Genomic DNA, 27,764 nt, shown 5'->3' with positions numbered 1-27,764 from the left:
TGGAAAGGGAAGGAGGGTGTTGGAAGGGTTATAGCTGAAAAGACTGGTGTTGAGTTGATCACTAGTAAGTAGACGAGGGTTCGTTTCAGTATTCTATTATTCTTTGGTTGGAATTCTCCATGATAAAATATTTTAATAAAGGAACTTCTCTGAAAATGGCTTATGCGGAACTTGCTGCTGTATAGGTTCAAGATGCGTTGAGAAACTCTAAATATGAAGCACATAGAACTGGTTAACGTGCACTCCAGTTTGGGGGCTCATTGCAGTGTCACCATCAGAGATGCCTGCTTGTTCTCCAAATCCAAGCGAAGCCCCCCCCCCGCCCCGCCCCCAAACCTCTCCTGGATCCTACAGCTTCCTTCACAGCACATACCAGAGCCATCATCTTACCTCCACTGGGTGATTTTGTTAACATCCTACACTCTGCCTCTGAGACAGAATGGCCTGAGAAAGTGCATGCTCAAAGTTTTCAGAAAAGATCCCTCTGTGCTAAAAGGTGTACGTGACCCTTTGGAGGACCTACATAGCCATCACTGTATGTGTGGGTGGGGAGGAACTTCCCATGTTGCTTTATAAAGTCTTGAGCCGTTTGAACTTTTTACATCCAGCTTCCTCACTTTTATATCTTTAAATCTAATTTATAAAAAGCTGAAAGGGAAAGTACCTATGGGCCAGCTCTCATCCCAAGAGAGGGCCTCCCTGCTTTCAAAGTCTTGGACATGCCCACCCACAGCGTGGGATGGACAGAAGTGGATGAGCCCTTCCTCCACCAAGCGAGATGTGTACCCTAGCCTCACAGGACCAGAAAAGGCAAGAGTGTAGGCCAAGACCACTCTGGTGGGCATGTTATCACAGCTTGTCAGCCTGTCTCTCCCAGGCAGGGACGTCGTGGGGGGCCTGGGGCAATAGGGCTGGGGGTAGAGGAAGCCTCTGCTGTCTACACCCAATGAGGTCATTCCCACTTTCCAGTCCTTGGCCGTTGAAGTGAAAATGATGAGCTGAAAAACCACATGCAATAAACAAGAAGGAGCAGCCAACAAAATCTCTTAAAATCTCAGAAATGTTCAATAAACATTTGCAGAGCGAGAAAATAAATAACATCACGAAGGAGCCAGCAGCTCCCTTCTCCCCTCGTGTGATTCGGGTTCAGGGTGCATGTGTCTCCAGGCAAGTCACATGTCTTGAAGGCAGGCTGGTCCCAGCTCTCTGAAGGCTGCCAGCAACTGTGGGCTTCTCCCTCCCCCGGCAGGTCCCCCACGCCCTCACTGGACCGCTCCTGCCCTTGGAGGGCCCTCCAGCTTCATTGCTTCTCTCCATCCTGGCTCCCTTCCTAGACCAGCTGCCCAGAGCCTTGGTTCCTCTCCTCTGTTCACAGGAGCCGCTTTGCCAGCCAGCCAGCCAGCCAGCCAGCCGGCCAGAGCCCCTCACCAACCATGCCACTGAGGGCCAACAGCTGGGAACCTGGGCTCATCCCCAGCTGGGTCTGGTCAGCTTGGCGGCCAACAGGAAAACCCAGGGCCTCCGGGAGCTCTAGGGGGAGGTGGCTCGATCCCAGCCCCGGCTGCCAGACGATGCCAGCCTGTCCACTTGACAGAAAAACACACGCTGGCCGCCTGCCCCGGGGTGTTTCCAGAAGAGAAATTTAATCTAATTTACATACTTCTAGGTACATCGATAACCAAAATGTGGCCACTGAAAAAAGTTAAAAGATCAATCAGCTCCCGGTCTCTAGCTGGCCCAGGATTGCAAAATAAAAAGATCCACGTTCCTTATTCTCTACACAAAACGCGTTTTTAAAAAAGTGAAAGGTCTAGGGAGCTATACATAGAAAGCAACAGTGAAAAGGAGGAGGGGAGTGGGGGTGGGGGAGGAGAGTCCCATCCCCACCCCCTCCTGGGCCCCAGAGCCCCCCAAGGCTCTGGGGGGCCTTGACATGGCAGGAGGCAGCTGTCAGCTCTGAGCTCTTCCAGGCTGGGAAGGCCCCTCTGGGGGGGTGGGGGGCGGCCAACAAGGATTTCCGTGGCATCATGGGCTCAGTGGGGGGCTCCCAGGCCCCAGCAGGCCCTCAGAGGGAGCGTGCCTTCCCCTGAGCAAGCACCGTGGCATGATGTGGTCGTTTGACACAGGATCTGGGGGGCTAGGGCAAATCCTGGGTCTCACGAGGTGCGTGCGTGCGTGCACGTGTGCCTGTGTGTGCGTGCATGTATGTATGTGTGTGTCTGTGTCTGTGTCTGCGTGTGCGTGTGCGAGAGGATATTCACAGGGGCAAGAGGGAACCAGGGCAGGGGTCTTTGGGGTCTTTGCAAATGGCCACGGATGGCGAACATAGCCCCGCCTGGCTGCCAGATGCGGGGGAGCGCTGGCCTTCCTCCCCTTGACCAGATCAGCTGCCACCACAAGAGACCTGGCCTCTGCCCCTGCTGGACCAGGTGGGCGTGGGCTGAAGGAAGATGCGCTGTGTGTGGCCCCAGAGCCCTCGGGCTGGGGGAAGGGCCACTAGCTGGCTCCTGGCGCCCCGGCTGTAGTGTGCCCGGCCCCCAAGGGGTGCCGGTTTGAGGTTTTGGCTTGCTCCTTTGGAAACGGAAAAGAAAGAGGGAGGACAGGGTGGAACAGACGGAGGAGAAAGAGAAGACAGAGGTGGCACGAGAGGGAATTTGGAATGCTTCTGTGTCAGGGCGCCTCTGCTGCCGCTGTCTGTGCCTGCGGGGCCCGGGGTTCCTCGGGTGGGGGGTCCGCTTTGGAGAAATTCATCTCCAGGATGTGCCGCTGTAAGTGCCGCACCCACTCCTCCTGGATGGAGAGGGGCCCCTGGAACTCCACGTCACAGAACCTGTGGGGGAACAGAAGGGAGGCCGAAGTGCAGCCCAGCCCACGTGCCCGGGCGTCAGGCACACCCGCCACGGCTTGCTGTGCACGGTGCAGGCCCAGGGCTTCAGGGAAGGGGCCCTTCACAGACGGCTTCCTCTACCCACCCCTGGATGATGGCAGGGTCCCCTACAGACCCTCATCATCTCTAGGCTCAGGGAAGTCTGCTGGCTCTGATGCTGGGAAAGGGCCATCGGGCTTCCATGGCCCCTCTGCCGTCTGACTGAAACACATGAGCTGAGAGGACAGAGACCCCAGAGCAGCAGACCCTGCCCTGCCAGGCCCCAAGACAGAAGGATGGCAGCTGGGGAAAGGGGGTCAGGCACTAACTCACACCCACCCTGCTCGGGCACCCACCTCCCCAATTCCTTATGCCTGAGGTCCCATGGGAGGCCTCTCAGAACAGGGGCCCAGGACCTGAGCCTGTGATGCCATAGACTTGGGTTCGAATCTTACTTCTGACTTGGCCTATGTGGCCTGAGGCCACCTTAAGTGTCAGACCCAGTTTCCTGGCTTCTGATGGATGCCTGGACTTTGATAAAAATGAACTAAGACCTTCATCTGTCTTAATCAGACAAGCACTTGTCGAGTGCTTACCATGTGGCAGGCATAGTTCACGTGTTTCATAAATACTCAACTGTTTAAACTTCATGACAAATCTATTAGGTAGGTCTGTTGTCAACCCCATTATATACATGGGAGCATTGAGGTTTGGAGCAGGAAGCCCTTGCCCAAGGCCACTACACTGATTAGGTGTCAGAGCCAGTTCTGGAAACCAGGTCTCGTTGGCTACAAACCTCAGGGACCCAGCCTAATGCTCTGAGGTGACGCTCTCTGTTGAGAATCCCTTAGCCTGGGTCCAGCCATGCTCTGAGGCAGTCCTTAAAGCTACATCTCCTGACTGCCACCAACCCCTGTGCTGTTCAGAGGTTCTGGGTGACTAAGCCCCAGGTAGGTGGTCTTTCTCCCCCGCTGCCCCAGGGGGCCACGTACCTGCACTTGAGGGTGTAGATGTTGCCAACAAACTTGACCAGTGATGTCTGGGGGGGCCGGGGTACCAGGGAGGGGACCGGCCGGACCCGGGGTGGGGGTTGCCGCACCTCCTCCAGCTTCTGCTGTAGATCATTGGCCTCTTCACCCCCCCGGACCGCAGAGGCATCTGGAGGGCGGGCTTGTCGGCGCTCAAATTCTGAGGCAGGGAAAGGTACGGGGAGGGACAAGACATAAGCCAGAGGGCAAGAGCCCCGGGAAGGCAGGTTCCTGCCTTCAACAAGCATGGTGTGAAGGCTGTGGGGAACTGTAGGATAGGACAGGACAGTTGGTCACTGGATGCTGCCTGGGCCTGGGGGAGGAGTGGGGAGGGGGGAAGAGTTGGGATGGTGGCCAGATGGGTGAACGGGTGAGCAACTGGGGAAGTGACTAAGGGCAGGTGCCCCTCGCCCTCAAAACCCCCTCCCACCAGCACTCACTGTTGATGTTCTGCCGCTGGTGCTCCTCAGCCTTCACAGTGCCTGGCGGGCTGGCTGCCAGAGGCCGCTCACCACTGTCAGCTGCCCGTCCAGCCTCAGGCCCTGGCTCACCCCCAGCACTGCGGCCCACCACAGCCAGGCCCCCGGGTGCCAGCCCTAGGGGCGGCCGCTTGTCACTGTCGCGGCCATGGCCAGCACTGCGGAACTTCTTGGTGAATGGGCGGCCGCCCTGGATGTAGCTGCGGTAGGCCCCCACCTTCTGGGGCCGGTGCTTGATCCACTCGCTCAGTGTCTCAATGGGTGAGCCGTTTACACACCACTCGGTCACGCCAAACTGCCGCAGGTGCGCCCGCGCGTGGCTGGCCAGGGCCTTGCGGTTTTCGAAGTAAAGGCCACACAGCTCACAGCAGGCCTCGGTGGCTGCAGGCAGAGGGGGTGCTGCTGAGCCCCAGCCCAAAGGCAACCAGAGTGCCCAGAAGGCCCTGCCCAGGTCAGGAGTCAGTCCCACCTCCCACCGGGGCCTCGCCATGGGCCCCTGCCGGGGGTCAGTGTGTGCACAGCACTGCTGGGCCCTGTGGGCCCCGGCAGGTGCCCTCCCAGGACCCTGCCACTGGCTGCTTACAGGAATGGGAAGTCTTCTCGTGGAGGGTCTTTGCCTTGAAGGGCAGTTCAGTCTGGATGTAGGTCTTGGCCTTGACCTCTGCTGGGAGGAGGCGGTCCTCCTGCAGGGGCCGCTTGGCTGCCACTGAGCCCAGGTAGCCAGTGGCTGTGGCCTTGGCACCGGTGATGGGCGCCAAGCTGAGCTCTCGAGGAACTTGGGCCGGCCCAGCTCCTGGTTTGCCTGGGCGGCCAGCCATTGGCGCCAGCGGCAGGGGGGCCTGCACAGGCCCTGGAGCAGCCGTGGGGGGCCCGTCCTCAGCCAAGGCGGGGGCCAGGTCTCCAGCGGGCGGCTCTTTCTTGATGAGGCACGGTTTGGACTTCTTCTTGAGGATCTCCCGCAGCGTGTCGATGGGCGAGCCGTTGACAGACCACTCGGTCACGCCCATCTGCCGCAGGTGGGAGCGCGCATGGCTTGACAGGCCCTTGCGGTTCTCGAAGAACTCACCGCAGAACTCACAGCGGATGTCACGTACAGGCTCTGCCCGGGACGCTGCAGGGGGTCCAGGGTGGGGGGAAGGGGAGGAGAAGGAGGGGGCGGCTGCGGCGGGAAGCCTCCAAGCTCAAGGCTAGTGTTAACTGTCCCATCCATACAGCCCCAGACCCAAATGACCCACTCCCTCATCCACTTCCAGGGGCCCCTGTGTACATCCAGCCCTTCTGCCTGCTCTGTCACCTCAAATCCTAGCTGGCTTCAAGATGATCCCCTGTGACATCATGAAGCAGTGAGAGCAAGCGCTTCGTTGATCCTGGGCTCAGAGGCCAGCTTGGCTGTGACCTCCTTAATGTTACGCTGGGCTACGCTGGGCAAACCACTTCCCCTCTGAGCCTCAGTTTCCTCCTTTGCAAAATACAGATGGAAACTTCCACCTTGAGGGAGCAGTTCAAAGCACATGGCACACAGCTGGTAATGAAATGCACAGAAGCACTAAGAGAGAGAGGCCTGGGCCATCCTCACCTGCTCAGTACATGACTCCGCCAACTGGAGCAGAAAGAACACGGTGACACGCACAGTATGACTACTATATACATACCAGGCACCGTGCTGGGTGCTTTATACCACTTTGGAACTATACAGAGCTTGGACCATGCTTATCTTCATTTCCAGAAAGAAGACACTTGCCCAAGGTCACATATTGCTAGACTGCTGAGCGCTTAACTTGAACCTGACTCCGCATGTCAAGCACTTAGCAACCAGGAATGTCAGAAAGACCGTTCAGATGCCCACTCAGAGTGCCTAGACTCCTGCCGGTGGAAGACATCATGAACTGACCCCTGTCATCTTTCTCCCCAGAAATCTGGTTGGCAGACACTACCAATCAACTAAAGATGGCCCCAGAGATAAAAATCTTTTTGCCATCATCGAATGGCACAATTCTGCCTCCCCAGAGTGGATGAAAGAGCATCAAGAAGCAGCTCAGCTGGGATCTGCACAGCAAGAATGCACAGCTAACCCCTTGTCCTCCAGACCTGTGTATCCTCCCTTCCATTTCTACCGTGGGCGCTTTGGGTACCCATGAAGTGCTGGGATGAGGGTGGGGAGGGGGCCCGGGGAGACCCCTCTACCTGTTTTCACTGCCCTGCCCCGGGGTCACACTTACACAGGTTCAGGGGGGCCATGTCTTCCCGCGGTGCCGCCCAGGGACCCTCGGATGGGTGAGGCTCCCCATGAAGGGCCCCTGGCAGCATCTCCCGTTTGATCTCCACCCGCATTTGTTCAGGCTTCAGCTTCTTGGGCAGGGAGGGTGCGGCCAGGCCTGGGAACATCTTCCGGGCCGTGGGAGGAGGAGAGGCAGTAGGTGAGTGGCCTAGGGGGCTGCCTGGTGGCGGTGGCAACTTCTTGGCCAGGGGTGAGAGGTGAAGGTCTGCGGGGCTGCGGGCTTCCAGCGAGCTGCCAGGACCTCCGCTGCCCATCACCTTGGCCAGGGCTTTCGGGCTGGGCCCTGGTGGGTTAGGGGGGCCACCAGGCCGGGACTGGGTCCGTCTCTTGAGGATCTCCCGTAGTGTGTCAATGGGCGAGCCGTTGACATACCACTCGGTCACGCCCATCTGCCGCAGGTGGGAGCGTGCGTGACTCGACAGGCCCTTGCGGTTCTCGAAGAACTCACCGCAGAACTCACAGCGGATGTCTCGAGCTGGCTCTGGGCCCGAGGCTGCAGCAGGAGAAAGGAGTAATTAGCATCGTGGGCACCATCAGCATCGTCGCCTGTGGGTCTCCTGGTCGGCTGGGCATGGGCAGCAGCACGCCCACAGGCTGGGGTGGTGGTGGAGGGCAGGTGCAAGCGGGGGAACTGAGCGGGGTGGGGACCAGACACTCAGCAGGAGCGAGGGGAGGCTCCAGAGAGCGCATGGGCCCTTGGTCCTGGCAGAGAAGGATGGAACTAAGACTCCACGGCTCTGCGGGTCCCAACAAGGACAGGGGGCAAGAGGGCAGGAAGTAGCAGCCTAAGTGCCAAATGCCATCCAGACCAGGGGCAACCACGGGCACTTTCCACACCAAAAGGTAGCACCCCACCCTTGGCCTTCATTCTCAGGGAAGGTCACAGGCACGGAGGTCAAAGGCCAGGAGAAAAGGCCTAGCAGCCAACTGCCAGCAAGATCTCTGGGCAGAACCAGCCCACTGCCAAGGGCCCCTGTCTACTCCCTGCCCCAGCAGGAAAGGAGTAGGGAGGGGGCTGCGACCCCCCCGGGAGGGGCTCCAGGGCCCGCAGGGAGGAGGGAGCGGCTGAAGCGAGAACCTACAGAGGTTGAGAGGAGACGGCTCCACATCAGAGGCCCAGAAAATGCCGGCGGCTGCGGCGGCCGAGAGGTCCTGCTTCCCCCAGGGGCTGGCCGTACCCGCGGCCTTCAGCTTGGCCTTCTTGGCCGGCGGTGGGGGGGGGAGCAAGGAGAGGGCCGCAGAGGTGGGAGGAGGCCGCCCCAGCTGGGCCAGGGTGCCGCGCCCGGGTGGGAGGCGGATCTGGACGCCGTCCCTCCTGATGAGCCCGTGGAGCACGTCTATGGGGGATCCCTTGGCGTCCGGGTCGCTGACGCCCAGGTGGCGCAGGTGGGCGCGGGCGTGGCTGGACAGGCCCTTGCGGGTCTCAAACCAGGCACCGCACAGCTGGCAGTCCAGCTCTCTGCCCCCGTCACTATCTAAAGCTGCGGAGACAAAACACAGGGGGGGGGTTCACGGCCGCCACCTTGGCCGGCCCTGGGGGACTGAGGCAAGAAGACCTGGTGTGATTCAAGGCTGCCCAGGCCATTCAGGGTCCAAGACTTGTGCCGCAGATTTATTTTAAGAGGTTTTGGGAAACAGAAAGTCCTGTTCCCTGCCTAGCCCTTTGGCATCAAGGTGAGTGTGGAGAGCTTAAGAACATGGGGTGGAGAGGCGTGGCCAAATTCCAGTGGTACAATCTGATGCTCCCAGGCCCTCTTCCCTGGGACCCCAGCTTTGGGAGCTGTATGGGTGCAAAGCAGGGGCCCCACCCAGCTGCCAAGCATCATACAGCAAAGGGCAGACCTGCTCAGGGCCTTGCTCCTGAAAGCACAGCAGACAATGGAAGCAGCTTCATCAGAACATGAGGTGCCAACTGGGGTGCCCTGTTGGGCAGGGGGCTAGACCCTGGGCTCACCCTCAGACTCAAACACCAATGTGTGGGAAGGCCTGACTTCCTAAGGGACATCACGCTAAACCTGCTCACTGCACCTGGGGTGGGGGTGGGGGTCGGGGTGAGGGTGGGGTCTTCCCAAACCCTACTTTGCCAAGCCCACAGGTAGCCCAGGAGGTGTGGCTCCACCTATGGGCACAGTTGAGGTGCCTTTGCACATGACAGCCAGGAAGATGTGAAGACAGGACCGACTACAGGACCACTTGCCTGCCTATAGGACCCAAGATCCCCCTCCTGGGAAGCCAGGCCCACAGGAGTTCTGGTTGCTTTCACTGCCCCAACCCTCAGGCTCAGAGGAGGTCAAGAGTGTCCCTGAGTGGCAAGGGTGACCCTGACAGGCTCAGCAGCCACAGTCAGGCCTCCAGGGGGAGGAACAGCAAAGTAAAGTGGGAGGCAGATGATAATATGCTGCATGGTCAGCCCAACAGGAGACACAGTGCTCTGACCAAAATTCTGACCCAATGGACCCAGGACGTAGGAGCTGCAGTCCCCATCGTCCCCACCCTGGGCTCTGCAGCCCTCCCGGTGCCAGGACCTCCCTCAGCTCCCAGGACCCGCACTCACTGAGGTTCAGGGGCCCTTCGTCCTCAGACTGGGGCCACTGTGCCTTTGGGGAGGCTGGCCGGGGGCTCAGGGACAGCTGGGGGCTCTTGTCCTCAGGATTCTTGGGCGTAGGGGAGCCCGCCAGGGCCAGTGGTGCCTTCTTGAGGAGTGGGGAGTTGGGTGGGTGGGCCAAGCCTTTGGTGGAGAAGCCGGGTGGTGACTTGATGGCCTTGTTGACAGCAGGAGCATCCAAGGGTTTGGCCAGGGCAAGCAGGCCAGGCCGGGGAGCCCCAGCTACCACCTCCTTCGGTGAGTTGGACTTCTTGGACAGGCCTGGGGGCAACCCAAGGGGTGTGTCAGGCAGGCCCTTTTGTTTCACGAGCTCGTAGAGGAGGTCAATGGGGGCACCGCTGCTCTCCGATTCGGCCACCCCCAGCTGCCGCAGGTGGGAGCGCGCGTGGCTGGACAGGCCCTTGCGTGTCTCAAAGCAGGCACCGCAGACCTCGCAGGTGGTCAGGCTCTGGGCTGGAGGGCGAGATGAAGGCCACGAGAGCTGGCTGTGAGGCCCCTTGAGCCCTGCCCTCCCACTTCTCCCTCCCACCAAGGACCCCACTCACCCAGGTTCCCCGCAAGCCTCCCTGATCCTTAAAATGACCCTAATGAGGCAGGAATCAGCCTGTCCAGTTTGCAAACAAGGAAACTGAGTCTCAGAGAGGGAAGAGTTGTGCCCAAGGGCACACAGCAGGAGACAGAGCCCTCCGTGGTCCAGCCAATGGAACGCCTTTCAGATATGCAACATACCAGGGTGTCCTGGCAACAGGTGTTCACACAATTGCTGACCTGCCAGCTACACAGTTTCCAGAGCTGTCCCAGCCAGCCTCTGCAGCTCAACTCATGCCCCAGACACTGGGTTGGAGACCACAGCCACAGTCCCTGCGGTGCCTTGCACCCTCTTCTGCAGAGCCCTTCCTTATCCCTGCCTGTCTCCTTCTCTGCCTCCCTGCTCCCCAACTTCAATGACTCCAAGGACAGGCACCAGGTCTGTTCTGCTCCTCTCACATCCCTGGGGTCCGGCACAGTGCCTGTTACCACTCAATAATGATCTGAATGTCAACACACAGATGAGAAAATACCATGCAAAAAAACACACAGCTAACCAGGGCCAAAGTCAGCAAATGAACTGGGTCTGAGTGTGAGCTCATGAAAACCATGCTCTTTCTTTGGATGTCCCTCCCTCGCCCAGTGAGGGTATAGCTCAAGGCCATGCATGCCCAGGGCAACAGAAGCTCGAGAGAAGACAGCTAGATCTCTCCTCAGTGTCTTGAAGCGAAGAGAAAGCTGTTGACCCCGCACTAACCCCCAGACCCGAGAGTTCCCTATGAGCGTGACCAGCCTGACCAGCACCCCCACCTTGCCACCTGGGCCACTCACCCTTGAGATCTGGCAGTTCCTGCTTGCTGCCATGAGGAACCTCTGCAGCCACTTTGCTGCTCAGCCGATTGGCCACCTGCTCCAAGGGCCCAGGGACAGGCAGGCTCTTCTTGGGGAGCGGGGGGGAGCCCAAGTCCATGGCCACCATTGTGTTTTCCTCAGAACCCAAGCCTGTGAGGTTAGGAAGACAGGCTCAGCCCAGGCTGGGTGCGAGCTGTCTACCCCCGTAACACTGAGAGTGGCGGCATGGAGCCTTCTTCCTCATCCTCGGCAGCTGCTCTCACCCTGGGAGGCGACTCACCCCATGAAAACAGGGGCTCCATCCATAACCCCCAGCACCAGTAAGACCCAGGGATGTCAAGGCTGCCCACTGACAGCAGGGACTAGGAGAAGCTTCCACGCACCGGCACACAGACTGGTTGGGCAACACAGTGTAAGCAGAGACTCCCGTCCTAGGAGATCTGACAACAAATCTCTCTGGGCAGAACGTGTGCAGGGGAGCATGTCAGTCTTGGGGGCAGGTAGGTGGCAGTCAGAAGGGGAATCCAGTAAGAGAAGGCCAGGGTCAGAGGCCAGAGAAACAACAGAGAGGTGAGAAGCCAAGGACAGGAAGGAGGCTCCTCCAGAGGAGGCTCCCAGGACTTGGGAATCTGCACCAGACAAGACAGCTGGGGCTGCCGAGACAACTCAGGGCTCGGAAGTAGTCTACTTATCACAAGCTGAGGCCTAAGTGGGGGAAGGTGAGAACGGGGAGCCTCCACCAGCAGGGATCTGAATACGGACAGGAAAAGTGGGAATCACAGAACTTTGTGGGAAGTTTCCGGGACGTCCGGCCGGCCAGGAAGCTTCCCTGAATGAGCTGTGTATGAGAAGACGGAGTGGAAGGTATGTTTTCGTGGTCTAGTTTTTCAGAGAAGGGGGCCCGAGTGGCCCGCTGAGCCCCAGGTTTAGCGTTCAGGGCATGGAGACAGCTCTGAGAATGAAGGAACTGTGTGTCAGATGGGGCTTTGAAGTCGTTCAGTGCTCTGAGCAGGAAGCCACGCAGGTCCCCTGCTCAGTCTGAGTCCTACGGAAGCAAGGAGAAGGCAGGCAGGGGAGGCCACCGGGGTACGGGACACCGAGGACTTTGTCAGAGTCGCCGGGTGGAGTGGGCGCGTCTGTCAGATAGTGTAGGGACCGTGTCTGAAGTGACTTGGAGTGGGCTTCCGCGCCGGAGGGACCGAGACTGAGGCGAGGGGCGCTCCCGGGGCTCCAAGGGGGACAGAGGACATCTGTCAGACGGGGCGAGGGTCCCACGGAGCGGCGGCGGAGAGTGTTTCTGAAGCCCGGGACACTGCGAGCTCCGACAGGAGGCCCGGGGCCCGCGCGACCGGAGGGCCTGGGGGGGGAAGGGGAGTCCCGCAGACTGGAAGGCGGGCATCGGGGGCGGCGGCAGGGGGCGGGCGGAACGCCGACTTTGCCCTCCCCGTACCCTCCCCGGCGCGGGCTCTTACCCGGCGCGGGCGCCGGCCCGGGCCCCGGCTCCGGCTCGGCCTTGGGCCCGTCCCGCGGCGGCGGCGGCGGCGGCGGGGGCGGGGGCGGCGGCGGCGGCGCGGGGAGGGCCGCGGGGCCCGGGCTCGGGGGGCTGGGCGGGGGCGCCCCAGCGGGCGCGCGCTCCCGGGCGCCCCCCGCGCGCGGCCCCGCCGCCGCCTTGCTCTCCGCTTTTGTCACTCGGCACTGGGCGGTGGAGGCGGCCATCTTGGCTCCGGCGCACGCGGGGCGGCCGCCCCAGGCGGGAGCAGCCGAGCGCCGAGCGCCTCCGCCGAGACCGCTCCGTTCCGCCCCGCCCCTCGGGGCGCACCCAGTGTGGCCGGCCGAGCGCCGAGCGCCGCGAGCGAAACACTTGTCCCGGGCCCAGCGGGCCGGCGGGGGGGATGGGGCCGGACCCTCAGGGAGCCGCCTGCACACCGGCTCGCGGAAGCACACAAGCCGCGCTCGGCGCGGCTGCCAGCTGCACCCCTGGCCTGGACGGGCTGGGACACTCTTCCCCAACCCTGGACATTCCTAAGGCTAGAATGGGAATCCTCGGGCCACGAGCATTTGCCTTAACAGCATTCAGGCTCCTGGAGCCCCGACGCCTGGAGCTAGAAACTGCGCCGGGACCCTGTTCCTTTCCCTATCCTGGAAGACTGCCCTCCGTGTCGGAGATCCTGGAAGACACCTGATCCCAACTACGAGGATCCCACAACATCATTCTGGTATCCAAATGTCCCCGCCCCATACCCTCCGGCGCCGTCCCGCAATCCTAAGGAACTCCCCACACGACCGCCGGCACCTCATTCCAGGCACAACCTGCTTCTCCCCAACACCAAACCGATCGCCCCTAGCTGGTCCCTGACAGCTGGGTGGGGCCAGAATCTGACCGTTGTCCCGCCCCCAACCTGGCACCCGCCCCCTACGGCTCACTTAGGTGGGAGATGCTTCTAAGAACAACTGTGCAGGGCAGGGCGGGTGCCAGGACCTAGCCTTAATCTTGGGCATCCTTCCTCAAGGCAAGACTTCCAGGATCTTCTGAATCACTCATTAACAGCCCTCCTGCTCACCAGGTGTTAACTGGAAGACTGATCAGGGCCTCCCCTCCTACGGACAAGGCTAGGGTAGTACCAGACTGAATCCTGGCACCCCAATGGCTTGGCCGGATCCATCAGCACATAACTAGGGGCTGGCACATTGGTCTTCTCGTAGAAACAAGTTGACCAAAGCTGAACCTGACTGCTGAGCACATGCTACCATCCCTGGGTGGCCTGACCCAGGTACCAAGTAAGGAGTGTGAGCCTGACATTCAGGCCTCTACCCGAGTGACAGAAAAAGAAGGCAGCAGGGCTGGAACTTACAAACTACCTCCTGTGCCTCCCAGTCAACCTCAGAGCCAGCTCGACTTCTCAGCCACCCCTGAGAGACCACAAACCTAGCCAGGTGTGTGAGCTGAATGCCTGGGGACAGCCTTCAGCAGAGGCAAGAAGCCCGAGGTCACATCCCTACAGTCTCTTTCGAAACTGTGACCTCCACCAACCACTATGCCCTTTCTGTGCCTTAGTCTCCTTATCCAAGGAGGAGAGGGGCTTTGATAGTGCCACCCTCCACTTTGCAGACCCTCAGGTCTCCTTCGCCAGTAAGGGGGCTTACAGATGAGTCTAGTGGAGGTCAGAGTACAGATCTAGGTAGGACCCTGGCAGCTGCAGGTAGGAGAAACAGAAGGAAACTCAGCCCCAAGCAGCCCCTGGACAGTTCCCCCTGTTCAGGGACCTCCTGCATTCCCCAGAGCCCACCTATTCCTCATTGCCCAGTTCTCTGCTTCGAGATTCAGTAAGGGCTCCCACAAAGTCAGCCTTTGCAAGGCTGGGGCCTTCACCTTTCTGCCCCCTCAGTGGTGCCCATTCCCAGGCTCCTTCACCAAAATATTACTTCTGGATTTCCCAAGCCATCCTCCCCTGGAGAGACCACCGAACATGGTTCAGAAGTCTCACTCTGTTGCTTTGTGGCTGTGTGGCAAAGCAGAGGACCCACAGTCTCTTTCTCCGTAAAACCAGAACACAACAATCCTTAGCTGCACTGAATTGTTTTGAGGCATAAATACGATGAAACTTTAGTATACACAAGCACTCAAGTTACGGGAGGGGTTATAAATGCTGCCGGACAAAGTAGGCACCAACGAAAATCTAGAAAGTGGACTCTAGATCTGCAGTGTCTGAGCAAATTGCAACTAACCTTGTACTAGCCACATTTCAAGTGCTCAACAGCCATAGGTGGCCAGTGGTGGCCTATAGAACACGTATCTAGAGAACCTTTCCATCTCAGAAAGTTCTATCGGAAAGCACTGCTCTAGATAGAAGACGTTTTTAAGACCAAGAATGGTAGAGCCTGACTTGTCTAGGGTTTCAAATCCCAGCTCTGCCACTTCTGTGTGTCCCTGGGCAAATTAATGAATTGCATTGTGCCTCAGTTTCCTTATCTGTAAAATGGGGATTATAATAACACCGGCCTTATATCGTTGTTGTCAGGATATAAATAAGTTTGTGTTTGTAAAGTGCTTAGAACCTATCTGGTTCCTAGTAAGAGCTGAATAAGCATGCATTAAAGTCACTGTCAGGCAGGGCAGGGACTAACTGGATCCAGAAGCAGCCCTGGCCCAGCCCCTGAGTAAAAGAGAAATAACCCCTACATGGCAGGGCAGTTGTGAGGACAGTTGTCAACATACTTTGAAAAGTGACTTGAAACCCTCCCAGGAAAGCAGAGTGGCTGACCCCCTCCTACCCCCCATCTCTCTGGGCCCCTGAGGAGGGTCAGGGCCCCAACCCCCTCTGCACCCTCTCCCCTTACCATCTCCGTAGGCTGGCCCAGGGTCCTCAGCCCAGGTGGGTGGAAAGGGCACTGCAAGAGGTAAGCGGGGCCGGCGGGAGGTCAGGAAGCCGCTAGGCGACCCCCCAGGCTCGCAGCCCAGGGGGCTGGGGGGCCGCTCAGCAGCCGAGGTGGCCAGCAGCTCTTGCAGGATGTTGATGGGTGACACGGTGAGCTCCCAGTTAGTGATGCCAAAGTCACGCAGGTGGGCCCGGGCATGGCTGGAGAGGCCGGCCCGGGTGTCGAAGCCAGCCCCACAGAAGTCACAGCGCATCAGGCTGAAGGTGCCTGGGTCGAAGTTAGCCACTGTGGAGGGAGAGAGGACATGGGCTGCCTGGAGGGGTGACTCTCTGGCCCCAGCCATCCCCGTTCCCAGGGGATCTCACCCTCCACCCTCCCCCCTCCACAGATTACACAGCCAGTGCCATCCCTGACCCAGGACACCTCCCTTTCCCATTCACACTCCTGCCTGTGTGAGCTCACACATCCTCCCGCAACTCCTGCTCCAAGAAGCCTTATGTGCCTGGCCTTCCAGATTTCCCCCTACTTAGCTCTCGCATCAGGGGCTCCACCCTCAGAAACTTCTCTAGTTGTGGATTTGCAATCTTTTGGGTGAACGTTCGATTAAGAGCCTTCTCGTGTCTACAGTACATGCCTATTTTTGCTCACTGTCACTCCAGTGCTGTCAGTTAAATCTTTGTTGAATGAAGAAATGGCCAAATGGATGGGATCCCCTCCCCTGGGAGTCTGCTTGCCCCCCCACCCCCCCCGCAACAGCCCCAGGCAGAGTCAGGGACCTCCTCTCAGCTTCCCCAGCCCCTGGCTTTCCCCATCACAGCCCTGGTCACTCACCACCATAACTGCCTGGTTTTGTGGCTGTCTGGCCCCTGACCCTGACCCCCAGTGTACGCGCACACATGCACGCATGTGCACACACGCTCTCAAACACCACACCAGCACCTCCCCCAAGTGGGATCCACGTTCGCCAGCGTCAGAAGCACCCAGGGCAATCCTGTTGGAGACAGATCTCCAGAATCAGAACCCTGGTCCTGGGAATCTGCATAGCTCACAGGCTGCCCTGGGGTTTCTGAGGCCGGCCAGGGTCCCACACTCCTATTACTGGGCCGGGAACTCCAAGAGAGCAGGGACTGCTATTTCCTTCCCTGCTGTGCCCCCAAATGCCCGGAACAGAGGGGACCTCTCTCAATAAATATTCGCTGAGTGAAGACATTAGTGAAATTCCCTGCCTGGGGCTGCCTCCTCTGCCCATACTGCTTCCTCCAGCTGCTGGAAGGGCCAGGGCATCGGGGCGTCCCCACACCTCCACCGATGCAGTGGCCTTTGCCGCGGCTCCCAGTCTTCCAGAAGGGGAGGCCCTGACTTCCCCCTGCTTGGCGCTATGGGAGGACTTAGAGTGAGGGTTGCTCGGTTCAGAGCTCAGCTGCCCAGCTGCACGTCTCGCGGGCCTCGGAGGGAGGTGGGTGCCAGAGCGAAGCCGCCCTACCTTTTTTCTTCTTCTTCTGGAAGGAGAACCTGCGCTCAATGGCCTTCACCTCCTCGGCAGAGATGAAATGCCGCACATTGTAGCTGACGCCCACACGGTTCAGGTGGCCCCGGACGTGGTTGGCCAAGCCGATACCGTTGTGGAAGCGATCCGGGCAGTAGGGGCACTTCCGCTCCTCATGCTTCAGTGCCACCGCCGGGTCCCCATCCAAGAGTGCGTCCAGCCCCAGCGGGCTGCCCAGTGGCGCGTCCAGGAGCAAGAAGTCCAGGGGGTGAGTGCCCCCCAGCCCCAGCTCCTCGGGCTGCAGCCGTGGGGGCACCCGGGTTGCTGCAGCCATGACCTGTGGCCCCAGCTTTGCCACCAGCACAACGGGCACCATCCCTCGGAGCTGCTGCCGCTGTGCCCGAGAGGCCTCAGCTGCCCTCAGAGCTTTTCGGAAAGTCCGCTTCAGGTCCAGGGCCAGCTGTGGGATGAGGCCAGGGGAAGCTAGGGGTGGAAAGACCCCATTTTCAGGGGAAAAGTCCATTTCCGAGGCCAGCGGTATGTCTTCCTCCTCCTCTTCGCTCCAAGGGTGTCTCCGGTCCCCCAGCTGGCCTGGGAGCCCCTGCGGGTGGACCACGCTCTTGTTTCTACCGGGATGTAAGGAGTAGGGGGCAGATGCGAGAGGTGAGGGGAAGGCTGGCCTTCCCAGGGGCCTCTGATCTGAGCCGCGCAGAAGTGGCTTTGACAGTGGGAAATCCCTCATGCCTAGCTGCTGGCAGCCTGGGCCAAAGGCCAGGCTGGGGTCATATCCAGCAGGGTTCTCCTGCCACGTGGGGGCCAAGAGCGGCTCAGCTTTGCCAAAGTAGTCCTCGGCAGCATCAGGGAAGCGGGCATATGCCTCCTGGCTGGTGCCTGGCTGGCTGGCAGGGTCCTCCTCAAAAGCCTCGGCATCCTCCTCCCAGTGGGGGTGGGCATGCGCGAGCCTCATGTGCTCCCTGAGCAGGCTCTCGCTGGGCGCGGGGAAGCCACAGAAAACGCAGCCACTGAGCCCCGAGGAGCCTCGGTAGGGTCGATAGGCGAGGGCGGTGGCATCAGGGCCCGGGCTGCCGGCCCCGCTGCCGCCCCCAAAGGGCTCCCTGGCGGGCTGGCCCGGGAGCTCACGCACGTGCAGCTTGGCATGCTGCACAAAGGCCTTGGAGGAATTGGTGCCAAAGATGCACTTGGGGCACTGCAACCGTGCCTCCCGGCCCTCATCGCCTGGGACCTGCTTCAGTTTCTGGATCTCTTCAATGATCTTCTCCCGGGAGGCCTGGTGCAGCTGGCGGTGCTGCTCCAGGGCGCTGGGGTCCGCAAAGGCCCAGCCACACTCTCCACAGGCCAGCGGGGCCAAGTCGGCGGGGGGCTCCTGGCCCGGGGCTCGGCGGTGCTGGCTCATGTGCTCCAGAAGGTGCTCCTTCTGCTTAAAGTAGATGCTGCACTCGATGCACGGGAACACGGCCGGCTCCTCGTCCTCGTCCTCATCTGGGCTGGCCACCCCCTTGGCCACCTCCTCCAACAGCTCGCACAGGTAGGGCCCCGTCCGGACCGGGGCCAGCAGCGGCTGCAGCCGCTCCACGGACGCCTCCGAGTTCACTGTCCAGGTCTGCGTGGCCACCTCCGAGGCTGACCTGGGCAGGCCCCAGTCGGATGGCTGGGCCAGCCCTTCAAGGTCTGCCAGGTGCTCCCTAGTGTCCACCACCGTCACATCCAATGACTTAGCACTATCTTCTACTGGCACGAGCACCGTCCTGAAGGAGGTGAGGGGCAGGGGCTGGGGTGGCAGGTCCCGGTGCAGCCCTGCATCCTGGGGTGGGGCCTGCTCATCTGTGTCCCGGAGCCAGTCGAACCTGGGGTGGCCCCGGGGGGCCTTCTCCAAGAGCTTCGGTTCACCCTGATGGTGCAAGAACCTTCTAGAGCCCTCGAGCTCAATGTGGGGTTTCATGGTTCTCACAATGACCGAGTCCTCGAACCTCTGCTCAGATGTGAGGCCCTCCCTGGCTTCCTGGACCAGGGGGTGCTCCCAGGTCCCCTGGCCATCAGGGGGGCCAGGGAAGTGGCCCAGGAGGTGGGGTGGTGGGGAGCCCGGCTGGAAGTCCAGGCTGCCTCCATCCCAGCAACTGCAAGGAAGTGCCAATTGGGACAGGTTAGCCATGGGACTCAGTCTCCCTTCCTTGGGCAGGGGAGGGGATCCTCGTAGGCTCTGAGACAAGCCCCAGAGACCCAGCCCAAGGGCAACCTCAGAGGGACCGGGAACATGGAGGTGAGGGTGGGGAGGTATGGGGAGTGCAGGTGGCGCATCCAGAGCTGTTAGACCAGAAAACACATCCAGCTCCCAGGCTGCACCTGTCTATATAGCCCAGCCCCATTGCATGGTGGGAGAGTGTACAGGGTCTATCAGGGGTCACACCAGGGTCACAAGGCATGTCCTCAAGTCTGGTGGCACAGTCAACTCTCATCTGTCCCCCAGGAGGGCCCAAGGCTCTGATCTGTGCCCCCAAACTGGGGTGATTTAGTTCATCTAGTCTCACCTCTCCAGCAAATTTGGTGCAACTCTGTGGCGTAAACAACTCAAGGGAATGCACTTTTCCCCTGCAGCTCCCTTCTAGGAAGGGTGGAGTCAGGAATGGTGGAAGGATCCTGCTCAGCCTCTAGCCCCAAGGACCCTGGCCTTCTTTGGGGGAAAGGGGAAGGCGAAGCAACCTCACCGGGCCTCAGTTTTCCAATCCTACAAATGGGGATGAGTCCCAAAAACCAGGAGCCTCTGTGTCCTTATGCAGCACCTAAGGAGCTTTCTCGTATCCATAATCAAAGGAAAGTTTACATGAGGTATGTGCTCATTTAAATAATCACAGCTGTGGGGCGCCTGGGTGGCTTGGTTGGTTAAGCACCTGACTTTGGCTCAGGTCATGATCTTGCAGTTGGTGGGTTCGAGCCCCAGAGTGTCAGACTCTGTGCTGACAGCTCAGAGCCTGGAGCCTGCTTCGGATTCTGTTTCTCCCTCTCTCTCTGCCCCTCCCCCACTCACGCTCCATCTCTCTCTGTCTCTCAAAAATGAATAAATGTTAAAAAAAAAATTTGTTGTAAACAATCACAGCTACAATCCTTCAAATGGGGGCCTTGACCCCGTGAAGTGTAAGGAGAGGAGGACACAGCTCAGTGCTGGGGGGAATGCTTTGCTTCACCAGATGCCTGGCTCCTGGTGAGCCCACAGCCAACATGGGTTCTTCTTATCACTGTCCCTGATAAATCTCCCTTCATTTTCAGGACACTGCCTCCAAGAGGGGCTATCGATCGTGTCCACCAAACAGGTGAACACATGGCTCCACCAAGAGGCTGAGCGGAAAGCAGGGGGTCACCTCTCTCAGCCCCATCAGTGACATGTGATACTAACAGGACCATCCCCCCAGGGCCATGGCAAAGATTCAGTGGGGTAAACCTGTGCCAAAGCTATCATTTAACCCGGTACAACTATTATTTGCATATTATCACCCACCAAGACTTAATACAGGGTCCCTGCTGTCACCACTGCTGTCACTTCCTGCTCTTGTCCCACCTCCCTTGGGTCCTCAAGGCCAGCTTGTGAGATGCATCTTAGGGACTCTATTTTGCAGATGGGGAAAGTGAGGCTTAGAGAGGCCTGGCATCAGGCTAAGGGCCACCTGGCAGAGACAGGACTCCAAGGGTCTAACCTTCAGGCTCCTGTCCCTCTGGCCCTGCTCCTGGCAGGCATAATGAGAGTTGACTGTCTGTGTTCATCCCAGTCTTCCCCACCCCCTGCACACGCCCAGGGGCTTGTCTGCCGGGAGCCACCTCCTCCTGCCTGGCCTCCTGATTCCCTCCTTTCCCCTTCTCACTCCCCAGGGGGCTTCTTTTGGGCCTAGGCACATCCTGCTTGCCCCCCTGCCCTCCCTGACGTCAGGGCCAGCGTGGCACTCACCAGCTGCTGATCCGATGGGTGGCGGAGGTGGCACGGGGGAGGGCTTCGCTGAGGCCGGGATGGGGCTGCCCGTCTGCAACAGAGAGGGGAGACCCTGAGGGGCTGGGGTCCCCCTGGCCGGGGTCCTTCACAACACCCCAGCTCCGGGAGCCCTGCCGGGCACCTCGGAAGGGCCTAGCCGGCTCCCCACCCCTCTCCCCTGAGAGGCCTTTGGCCTCTGCACTCCTGAGCCTTGAAAGGGGTTTCTTTGGAAGAGTCTCTTGGGTCACCCACGGGGTGTCCTGCCTTTAACCCGCCTCTCTTTGCCCCCACCCAGCAACCACGGTGATTTTTAAAAATCACACCCTGGTTAGAACTCACCTGACCTCTCATCATACCTATAATAAAAGCCAGATTCCCAACCACTACCTGCAAAGCCCTGAGAGGTCGGACCTCCACAGCAGGTCTCTCCAGCCTCAGCTCCCTGTCTTTGACCTTCACTCACTCTGTCCTGACTCCTCTTGATGCTTCAAGCTCACCCAACCCTTTCTGGCCCCAGGGCCTTTGCATTGGCTATTTCTTCTGTCTGGAGAGTCCTTCCCTGGCCACTGACCAAAGTGAGCCCCTATGACTTTCTGTCTCGTCTCCTGTTTCATTTCTGTCTTTGAACTCTCTGAAATTGCCTTGTTCCACTATGGATGACTGCTTTCCCCGAGTCCCTGCAAACAGGTAAGCTCCCCCTGAGGGCAGGGACTTTTTCAGCCTCCTTCACTGCCGCATCCCAGTGCCTGGCACACAGCAAGTGTGCAACCAATACTTGCCAGTTGATGAGTGAGGAGCCCTAAGCCCGAGCTGCAAAGGGCCTATCCCTGCCTCCCAGGCCCCCTTCCAGGCCTCAGTCCTAGAATCAAATCCCCTCCTGGGACCCCTTACACAGATAGAGCCAACTCTCCATTATCCGCCTGTGGAGCCAACGCCTGGAGCGACCACAGGAATCCTGGCCTGTGCCTCCTCTGCCCGCCGCACTCGCCTGACATGGGTGAACGTGCCAGTTGGGGTGCAGGCCAATTGCCTGGGCCAAGGTTAACACACGGGGGGAACTTGTGCCCCGTCCAGAGCCTGACAGATGCAATTGCTGGATTAACTTCAATTGGAGGATGGTCCAGGGCTAGCTCTTTGTCTGATCCCCCACGGTTCAATTTGCCCAGGAAATTGAGAGCTGACAGGAGCCAAAGAATTAAAAGTGCCATCAGGGATGATGTGGGGAATCAGAAAGTTGTGGTCACTGGCTGAGGGTCTTTCTGCTGAGCCTGAGAGAAGGGCCGTGACTGTCACACAGCCTCTGGAAGGGGAGGGTGGTGATGGGGGTACGTAAATTTGCATTTCTAGAGCAGTTTCTCAACTTCAGCACTATCCGCGTGTAGGGTCGGATGATTCTCTGTGTGGTGTAGGACACTGAGCGGCATCCCTGGCCTCTCCCCGCCGGGTGCCAGGAGCACCACCCACCCCCCGGCCCCCAGCCCCTGGCCCTGCCATCACGACAAACAAAAATGTCTACAGACATTGCAAAAGGCCCCTTGCAGGCAGAACCGCCCCCATTTGAGGACCCCTAGAGTAGACGGATGGGGAGCAGGGCCAGACCAGGGTTACACTCGACTGCAGGGGCCAGTGTCAGGGCGGAAGGATGAGGTGCATGTTGAAGGTGTGAGGGTTGGGAAAGCAAGGCCTGGACCAGCCAAGGGACAGAGATCTCAAAAAATGGGGTCTCTTGAGAACACAGGAGTCATAAATGTGAGCTACTCAGGGGAGGGCAAGCAATTCAGTGGCACCAAGCCCCCGCACAGCCTAGAGGTGCAGGTCTGAGGGTACGGGCATCCTGCTTCTGAGATTCTGGGACCCCAGCTCTGGAGATTCTGGGCGTCCCAGATTCGTTGATTCTGTGATTGGCGTTGTCTAAGGATTCCATGAGCCAGGGGGCTGTGTTGGCCTCTTTGAGCAGCTCCAGCGAGGCTCCTATTTTTAGTGGCAGCATTTTGGAGGAAGCAGGCCAAGCAGGGCCCCGTGTCCAAGACACCTGGGAGCTGGGGGGCTTGCCCAGAGGCCTCCATGGCCAGAGGGGATCCAGAAGTCCCTACAGGTCGGACGAGGTGCCCAGATGCAGCCCTTGGCAGTGGCCATGCCAAGGGGCCCTCATGGACTCCTGCTATCTTGGGGGTCCCCAAGAGGGTTTGAAAATGAGAGAAGGAAAATGAGAAGGGTGTCCATTTGCAGCTTGAACCCCAAGCCAGGCAGCTTGGCAGAGTGACCATGAATCTAGACTTTGGAGGCAGACAGATCCAAGTTCAAGGCCCACTGGTGACTGAAGGGCACACCTTTCCCACCTGTTTGCTCCTCTGTATAAAGGGAACAGCCAGCACCCATCTCGCAGCGCCAGCGACGGATGCCAAGGAGATCACACAGTACATGCTCCATCCGGAGAGGCGGCGGTGGGAGGAAGGAAGGGCTGTGAGGGTGCCTGGGACGGGGGTCGGGGTTGGCTTGGAGGTGTCCCAGGTTGGAAGCTGGAGGCTGGACCCAGAGCTCACTCCATGCTCTGATTTCCTCCCCAGCCTGGGGCCCCACGCAAGGGCAGAAATAGTATGTCGTTCATTCCCTGGCCCCCGGTCCCAATGCCAGGCACGCACCAGACTCCCATCAATCCTTGTGGACCATCTCAGTCCCCTAAGCCTTGGCTGCACCCAGGAGGCCGAGGAGAGAGAGGCCAAACATCAGGCGGGGGCTGCAAGGACGCTGTGGGGGCTCCAAGTCAATAGGCATAATGGAGGACAGAGAAGGCAGTGGACGCATCCGTGTGCAGACAGAGAAGTTTGGAAGTAGCCACTCCAGGGGTACCTTTGGGGGGCTCCAAGGGCAGGGGCAGGGTGAGGGAAGGCCCAGGCTTCAGGGTGGAACAGCAGCCCCAGAGGCTGTTCCTATTTATAGACATCACAAGACTCCTAGGGCAGGTGCCCAAGCCAGGAAGGGGGGTCGAGCAGGCTGAGAGGACAGCAGGGGAGGCGCTGCATCCCAAGCCCAGGCCCTCATCTAACCTCCAGGCTGTGACCCACCCCCCTCAACCAAGTCAAGCCACCCCTGCCCCAAGCCCCCATCCACTCAAGGACATCATTTAGGGTGGGCCTGGCCCCCTTTGGCAGCCACATCCCCCTCCTCTCCAGGGACATGCGCTGGAGCCTGGCTGATTCCCTGGAGGGAAGGAGGACGCACCTACCTACTTACCTTCCCCCTCTCTTGCCAGACCTGGGGCTTCTGCCAGGTAGAGAACTGACCAGCTCCTCAGAAGCAGAGAGGATTCTGGGACCCCAGACCCTGTTTCCCTGGAGCTCTCATAAAATCAAGGTCTCAGGCCTGCCCTGGCCAGTTACATGCCGTGGAACATGGCTCTCCTTCTGTCTGGGCCTTGGTTATGAATGATCTAGAGGAGGGGATTGCTAAGGTTCCCTGAGCACTGATACTCTGCCCTCAGTCTCACCCTGTCCCCTGTTGTGTAACACCTTCAGTAGCTACCCATTACTTCCATGCCATTGCATATGTGGAGCCTGATGCCTAGATGGCCCCTGCCTGTCTGTTCCTCATCCAGGACTCCTGGATGGCCCCCAGGCTGGGCCTCACCCACTGTAGCCACAGCAACTATGTCATAACACCTGGTAGCTGGTTTGTCTCCCAGCCAGATGGCAGGGTTCATGAGTGTGAGGATGCTGTATGTGTGTGGCCCCAAGAAGGTGCTCAGTAAATATCTGAATCTCATGAGTATTGCTAAGGGTGAGCTGGGGGCAGGTCCAGGATGCCTTGACACAGCGTGGTGGTTAAAGACCAGGGCTGTCAAGCCAGGTTACTGCCAGCTGTGGGATCATGGGCAACTAATTTAACCCCTCAGGGTCTAAGACTCCCCATCTCGAACATGGGATGATAATAATTGAGGCTACCCCACAGGAATCTTTTAAGAATGACATGAGATGATCACATAAAGGGCTTGGCATGTAGGAAACTCCTAATAAGGTACCCGGAGGTTCCTGGAAACCAAGTCCTGTAGGGCAGGCCAAGGAGATGAAGGGAGACATCTGGTGCATCAGCCTGCACTGCCCCCATCACTCTGCTGCTCCTGCCTGGTCCTTGAACACACCAGGCTCCACCTCACCACAGGACCTTTGCGCCTGCTGTTTCCCCCACCTGGCTTGTCCTTCCCACCATTCTTTCAATGCTCCATTCAAATTCCACCCACTCAGGGAGGTTTCCCAGGTCCTCTGGGCATGATCCTAGCACTCTATGTAAAACCTTACGGCACCTGTTACTACCTGCCCTCACGTTATTTATATAGTTGCTTATTGCCTGTCTCTAGGATGTCAGGCCTCTTGTAGGAAGGGAGTTTTGCCTCTTTTGTTCATGGCTGTATCCCCAGCACCTAGAAAACATCCTGACACCATAGTAGTTGCTGAGTATTTAATGAATGAATAACAAATCTGGAGGTGGGGACAGTATGAGACCCCCTTCTGCTGGGTAAACTGAGGCACAAAGGGGTAGCTGGTGTCCCTGACTAGCCAATCTCTCCCCGGCCACTAGAGGGCACAAACTGTTTTAACCTGTGGCTCAGGAGCAGGACTCATGGACAGTGTAGCAAGAGGGAGCTGGAACAGACTGATGGGACTGGGGTACACCTGGGGAACAAGTGGGCTGCTCAGGGTGCTAAGCTGTGCACTTGTATCCAACTAACGAGCTCAGAAGAGGGAACCAGGCCGACCCGAGTTCAAGCCCCAGCTCCTTGCCACCCCCTGTGGGGGGAGGGCATTCATCAGGTCTGTTTTCACAACCATAAAATGGGAAAATAAGCAGAGCACAAAGAGAAGGCTCTGGACCCAAGCAGAATCAGAATCCCATCCCAACCCCTGCTGGGCTGGGTGACCTAGCCCTCTCTGAACCTCAGGGACCAGGCTGGATGCTCCCCCAGGGCCGCAGGGCCCACTCTCTTACCAGAAATGCCACTTCTGCCATCCAGAATGTCTCGGGGTCCCTCCTTGGTGACAGGCAGGTAATGGGTGGACCGGAAGATGACACCTTCCCCCTCAGCAGCCTCGGCCCCACCTTCGATGTCTTCCCTCGGTGCTGGGCCGGGCAGTCTCTCGGGGCCACGAGGACGATCTGGGGCGGCCAGGCCGCCTGCCAGGGGCCCATCCATGGATGCTGTCTGCCTGGCTCCACTCAATTGCTGGTCTGGCTCAGCAAGGCATTGTAAGTCTGGGGGCAGAGAGACAGGTGCTCAGGAGAGGTGAGAAAGGGATGCTGCCTTAGTTTCTCCTACCTCGAAGTTCCAGTCCTCACCCTTGCTACTCAGTGCCTCAGTTTCCCTCCCAGCCCAGGAGAGCTAAGTAAATGGTGCTGAGGCCCTGTCCATATGCATTGTAACCCAGATGGCCCCTATCTTCCGTATGACTCAGTCTCCCCACGGGTAACTCCTCTTTACACAGCTCCTGCACTGTGCTGCCTCAGTTTACCCCATTTTCTCCACATGCAAATTCATGGACCTTGTTTTCTTCCAGCATTCATCCTATCACTTCTCCCAGATGCCTCCTCTCACTCATGCTCTACTGCACTTTCCCCAATTGTGCCCTCACTTCCATGTACATGCAGATCCTCTGTCCCTGCTTTAGCATGGATCCCAGCCACTTCTACACCCTGATCCTATACATTATCTCAAGTGCTCCCATCATTACTTCTGCACTTTTCCCACACTCTGACCCCTATCCTCGAAGGACCTTAGGGTTCTCCAGCGTTAACCCTTCACCCTCACCCACAGCCTTAAGTGACCCCAGCATTAACCCCTTCTCTTCTCCGCAACACTCCCTCATGCATACCCAGCCTGGGCTTCTTCATCCCACCCTCCCAAGATTTCTCTAGTCTGCGGACAAAAACGACGGATGGGGCTCCTGGTCCAGAAATGAGGACCCTGGGGAGGCCGAGTGTGTGAGGGGGTGGGTGCTGTCCTCTCCACCTATAAATACCTTCAAGGTAACGGCGGAAAGTGAAGGGCAGGAATGAGGCGCCCTCCCCAGGGAGATGGTGGGGAGGCCGGGCCCAGGCAACCGGGGCGGGGCCCGGGCTCCAGGCCTGGCTGCAGGCGCTGCCCTCGGGGGCCTGGGGGCTCCCAGGGGGCCAGTCCGTGGCCTGGCAGTCGTGGCGGGGGTCCCTGCCCAGGCCCAGAGGAAGCACCTGCGGGTGCCCACCGGGTGGGCACTGCCCGCGGGGAACAGGCGGGACCGCAACTTCGGAGCACTTTGGCAGCGTGGGAAGGGGCCTCCCGCCTGGACGCCCCCCGGGGGTCGCAGGGGTGGGGGCGGCGCCGCGCCAGCGCACCCCTCGTTGGGTCAGGGTCCGGGAGACGCTCCCTCCGCCCGTGCACTTCGGGGCGGGAGACCCCGTGGGACGCGCCGAGGTGGGGGGGGGACACCTGCCCCAAGACCCCCGCTCCTCCCCCCCACCGGAACGGCCCCGCCCCCGACCAGGCCCCGCCCCTGCAGGCCCCGCCCCCGCCCCCCGCCCCGGGGGGTCCCGCCTGTCCCGGCCCGGCCCTGGCCTCCCCCTCCCCGCTCCGGCTCCGCCCCGCCCGCGGGCTCCCCAGGCCGGGCCGGGCCTCACCGGGGAGGCGGCGCCGCCGGCCAGGCGCCGGGGTTCGAAGCTTCCCTCCTCGGTGCGGCCGTCGCTGCCGCTACCGCCGCTGCCGCTCCCGGTGCCGGTGCCGCGGCCTCCGCAGCCGCCGCCGCCTCCACCGCTCGGGGGACATTGTCCCTTTAAATCGCTCCCCCCGCCGCCCCGCCCCCCCGGCGCGCCGCCGTGACCTCAGCGCGACAGCCCCGCCGCGCCGCCATGATGGGGAGGTCCAGGCCCCCCCCTTACCCCCCCCCCGTGCCGCCCGGGGGGGGGGGGGCGGTCAGCGGGCGCGCCGCCATGTTGGGAGTGGCCAGGCGGGTCACACTTAAAGGGCCCGCGCGGCCTGAGAGTCCAGGGAGAGGGTCTGTTTCCATGACAACACACTTGTCCCCCTGCCCCCAATAGCTTCTCATCACCCTACTGGTTCTTCCAATGCTAGGCCTGCTAATAGCAGCAGAAGAGTGAGGAGGGGGCAGAGAAGTTCCCCCATGAGTCATTTATAGGTCACTGAGAACTCCACCCAGCCAATCCTTATCCTTCAGTCCCTTGCCCCCAGTCAGCTACCTTCCAACCACAAGCCTTCTCCCTCCTTTCCCATTATCCACGCTGGACTTCAGCGCCTCCATGCCCCT

The 27,764-nt window shown here is 59.7% G+C and overlaps 1 protein-coding gene across 13 annotated transcripts; it reads right to left on the bottom strand.

The window, feature by feature from the left end:
* Nucleotides 1-1,027: 1,027 nt before the first annotated feature.
* WIZ (WIZ zinc finger) lies at nucleotides 1,028-27,274 on the bottom strand. 13 transcript variants are annotated; one of them, XM_086698796.1, is made up of 13 exons: nucleotides 27,121-27,274; nucleotides 25,459-25,722; nucleotides 20,455-20,527; nucleotides 16,497-18,634; nucleotides 14,975-15,298; nucleotides 10,616-10,786; nucleotides 9,206-9,709; nucleotides 7,734-8,132; nucleotides 6,593-7,144; nucleotides 4,957-5,484; nucleotides 4,335-4,754; nucleotides 3,859-4,054; nucleotides 1,028-2,830 (listed from the first exon to the last, which is right to left on the bottom strand). In XM_086698796.1, exons 2-13 carry the CDS (start codon nucleotides 25,661-25,663, stop codon nucleotides 2,671-2,673), a joined length of 5,670 nt encoding a protein of 1,889 aa, XP_086554922.1. In that variant the 5' UTR covers nucleotides 25,664-25,722; nucleotides 27,121-27,274; the 3' UTR covers nucleotides 1,028-2,670. The 13 variants fall into 13 exon arrangements, with proteins under 13 accessions (XP_086554922.1, XP_086554923.1, XP_086554925.1 ...); XM_086698797.1 differs by lacking the exon at nucleotides 27,121-27,274 and adding an exon at nucleotides 26,487-26,772; XM_086698799.1 differs by lacking the exon at nucleotides 7,734-8,132.
* Nucleotides 27,275-27,764: the final 490 nt, after the last annotated feature.

Source organism: Puma concolor, chromosome A2, assembly GCF_028749965.1.
Source record: "Puma concolor isolate L17-30 chromosome A2, mPumCon1.1.hap2, whole genome shotgun sequence".
NCBI classification, from domain to species: Eukaryota; Metazoa; Chordata; class Mammalia; order Carnivora; family Felidae; genus Puma; species Puma concolor.
The sequence above is the reverse complement of the archived record's forward strand: the minus strand, read 5'-3'. Positions and strand labels throughout refer to the sequence as shown.